The 3,971-nt window shown below is 41.0% G+C and overlaps 1 protein-coding gene across 1 annotated transcript; it reads left to right on the top strand.

Annotated features, from left to right (window-relative positions):
• The first annotated feature begins 257 nt into the window (after nt 1-257).
• LOC139774715 (uncharacterized) lies at nt 258-1,172 on the top strand. Its single transcript, XM_071710145.1, has 2 exons — nt 258-457; nt 887-1,172. The coding sequence occupies exons 1-2, from the start codon at nt 258-260 to the stop codon at nt 1,170-1,172; spliced, it is 486 nt and encodes a 161-aa protein (XP_071566246.1).
• The last annotated feature ends 2,799 nt before the right edge of the window (nt 1,173-3,971 follow it).

Genomic DNA, 3,971 nt, shown 5'->3' with positions numbered 1-3,971 from the left:
TAATAAAAGATTAACTGGGAATAGTGAAGAGTGAAATATTTTCTCAGAAAATTAAGTGTCGTTTATAATTTTAATTTGATATAATTGTGCTCTTCAAGCATGTCTATGTGCGTCAGCGTATACGCGAAGCTTGTCATTCGTGAGAGATGCATCAAACTTCAGCGAGCTTTGGCATTCTTCATGATTGGCAATTATGAAACGGCTGGTTAGGTCCGATTGTAACAAATATTCTCGTAATAAGTCACATTTGAACAAGCATGGTGCGTCGATCCGCCCTCGTTTACGACCTGCTTCGTACCGAGCAACCACCCGATGGCTTTTCCAAGAAGGAAATACTGACGCACATCAGCGACAAATATGACATCGCGATCGGTAAAACTCTTCGAAGAGACGTCGCCGTCGCTTTGCGCCGCGGTCTGGACTTCGGTATACTCGCTAAGAAGAGAAACAAATTCAGGTGCCTCTTCCTTGAAAAGCTCTTTTAGCAAATAACTTAAGATTCTTGGGAAAAATCTCCGAGCGAAACTTATATAACTGTGTCTCTGCGAAAGCAACTGCAGCTCGACTCTTCCAATAACTTCCTTCTCGATAAATCTTTAGTAATTGTTTTTTATTTTGATAAAATAAAATTCTTATAAAAACAAAAATGTTACAAAAAATGTTGTACCATTATAACTTAAAAGTAATTTGAAATCGTATTTTCAGACAAATAATGCATAAAATTTTATTGTAAATTGTTACTAAAAATCTTATTGCGTAAGTTATAAATAGTTGCAACGGATATTTCAATACCTATGCGAAAGTTTATAATCCCAAGGATTCCAGCGATTACATTCTCTCTCCACGTATATGTGTATATACATACATATACACATTACTTCGGTAGGTTTGATCCTGACTTTCATCAAACTACAAACTCAAGACGCAATATCGTCAGAAGGAATACGAGGACAAAGAAGAGGAAAAGGAGCAGCAAGAAAGAGGCAACGGGCAGATCGAATGCAACTAAAGGACGACGACAGCAACGAAGACGATCTCTGAATCGCGATAGAGGTAGAGATCGCAAACAATCGAGCCCGGTACCGCGACCTAAATTGCCCAGACCGCCTTCGTGGTCTCCGAAAAGGCGACTCCTCATTGAGGAGCCTATACCGAAGGTTAAACATTCCTAAATCAGAACACGATCTCTTCATTTATAATTCTTATCAAATGACTCAATATTCGTTCAAGTAAACACGAATCCGGCGATCATAAAATGAAATATATACAAAATATACCGGTATAATCGCGTTATACATATATATCGTATAATAATGTTTTATACGCTATTTTTATTTTTTACTGTATGTATTTATAAATACGTTTATGCGCATCGTAAATTACGAGAAGTGATTTGTCTTTGTATAAATATATTCTCCTTCTTTCTATATTTTAGTAGCCTTTTGTTAAAAAAGACTGTTATTATATTAGTTTTATTGCTGTTAGTTTTGATTTTTTTTTATATTGACGCTTAAAAATATAAAAAGAAGAATGAAAACAAAAATGAAAAAGGTGCGGCTGAGACATGAAGATATAATTATGCGATGGCGATAACACCTGCATTACGAAATATGTAGCTTTTAGTTCCATGTAATTAGTCATGCCGACTTTGTATTCTTTGGCGAATCCCAGTAATGCGTTGCGAAAGTGACCAGATCGAAGACGTCGGTGTGAACAACCCTGAGAATCTTGCCGAGGTGCTTTTGGCCAGTCTACGTCTTTTAAAGCCGGTTCGATGCACCGGCCGTGGCTAATCGACGGACAAATCGTCCACCATATAGCCTTGGAAGATCCTCGCGGTACGCGGGTGCAGTTCGCCTCCCCGGATCATCCCATGAGATTATAAGAATCCGGGATCTTGGATTAGTCGCATCGTTTGAAGCAGTCTCGCTTAACAGGATCGCGATCTCGGCCGGCGGAAGATTAATTTCATGGGAACAGATTTGTCGATCTCGAAAGTATCGAGATAGATGATTTCCCGTTAATTGTAACATTGATCGTTCGCGGAAGGTATACGAGGAGGTTTTCTGCTAACATCCGGTCATCGATTTCTCCTTGTCGTAATATATATCCTGGATAAAAATTTACTTTTGTTAATTGTTATTTTCGCTTATAGTTTGATATAGTTGTTACATAATTATAGCCTTGCAGATCTCATAGTTGCAATAAGTGTCATTTTCTGGATTAGCAACGTTCTTAATTATTCCGGAAAGCATAGTTTCGTATTAATTATTTTCAATGTAACTAGTTCACGCTTCGATTTCCGTTTGTGTAGCACGTTCCGTGAATGCAGCTTGCGCGTTTATGGTGTCCAACTTGTCAGTAAGTAATCAGCTACTATAATTTCTCGCGTTCGCCTAATGCCGTCGGCTCATAGAATAGCAACCCCCGATGGCGATGAATATTTCACCTAGCGTATACCGGGTTCTACCTCGTAAAGAGCCGCCGCATTGTTGTGGCGCAACAATGAGCGGGTATATCGTAAGCATCGGCAGCAACGTGCTCTTTTGTCCGCAAATTACACGTTAGCGTAATATACAACGGTAGGCGCGCGGGCCACTCGGGCCTCTTCTGTTCGGACCCCTATCGGATTAAGGGTGGCGACGCGAGCGATCGTAGAATCGTAAAGATGACCAACATATGTTCGACGACTGTCCTAACTAATCAATTAGCAACTGGATAATCACACGGTCCGACGTGCGTCGCTCGGCACCGAGGGTATCGACAGAAAGGAAACGGTTTTCCGATCCATTCCGTCGGCTGACCTTACGTGTGATTCTGATTTTTCCCAGGATTAATTCCGTAATCTTTTATGGAGGATTATGAGACTCTCCGAGAATTAAATTGGAATCGGCGCAAGTTATTAACTCCTTTCGCTTGAGAGGAATATCGTTAAATACATTTGATCCGCCTTTAATTGTAGCGAAAAAATTAATATAAAGAATTCGCTTGTAATGATTAATTTATAATGATTAATTATTTGCAATATTTAATTTTTAATTATTAAATTAAATGACCAACACATTGCAGATTTGAATCTGAATCAGGCAAATTTTCATAATATTGTGTTACGCTTGAATTGTTCGGGAGCTGTCCATAAATTCTTATAACGTTGTGCGTGCTAGATACAAATAGATAAATAAAATTCAATAATAGAAACATGGGATGAATAAACAAAATTCGACGCGGCAATGAGGCCTGAGGTTAACAACCTCGTATCTAATAATCTCGCGATCAACGTGAGGAAAGGTGTCTACACAGTTAGGCACAAAGAACGTCGATATCTCGCGTCGCGTCCTGCTTTCCATTATTTCTCTCACCGTCGCGCGTCGGCCTGTTATAAATATTTCAATGAACAAGTGCATCGTGAATGGGAGAAGGGGGAAGGAGGAAGAGGGGCAAGGGAGAAGGGGACCGAACTTCGAAACCGATGGAATGCGGTCTTTACATCGGTATGTATTGTCCACCAATCAGTCGTCATTTAGCTCACTTTCCGCCGTTCTTTCGAGAGGCAGGCCCGTGTCATGCGAGACCTCCCGCGTGCGTAGGAATAATCGCCGTTGTTCTCCTTCGGCGCCCGCTGCATTTCCGACGTCGTCGTAGCTCGAAGGAGTGGTGCACGCATAGATGCATCGCGGTGGCATTTCGTGTGTCCGGGCGCGTGCCGCAGGTGTTCTCGATTCTTATCGAGATGCTCGCGACCTGTTCTCATTGCGGCATCTAGCGTGGGTCGACTCCCGACACGTGTCACGAAACAGTGTCCACTTCCGGCGTGCACGACGACGAGCGGTCGTCGCGAAGGACTGTTCTTTTCAGCTGCTTTTTATTTATCACGTCAATATTGAAATGAAGTAATTGTAGTGACAGGTAATATAAGAAAAGAGGGATATAAAGTTTCAGTTGAAGAGAAAGACGTTTTATTGATGATTTTT

This window comes from Temnothorax nylanderi, unplaced genomic scaffold, assembly GCF_030848795.1.
Source record: "Temnothorax nylanderi isolate EJ_2023f unplaced genomic scaffold, tnyl_v1.0 TNYL_tig0085_pilon, whole genome shotgun sequence".
In the NCBI taxonomy this organism is placed as follows: Eukaryota; Metazoa; Arthropoda; class Insecta; order Hymenoptera; family Formicidae; genus Temnothorax; species Temnothorax nylanderi.
The sequence above is the reverse complement of the archived record's forward strand: the minus strand, read 5'-3'. Positions and strand labels throughout refer to the sequence as shown.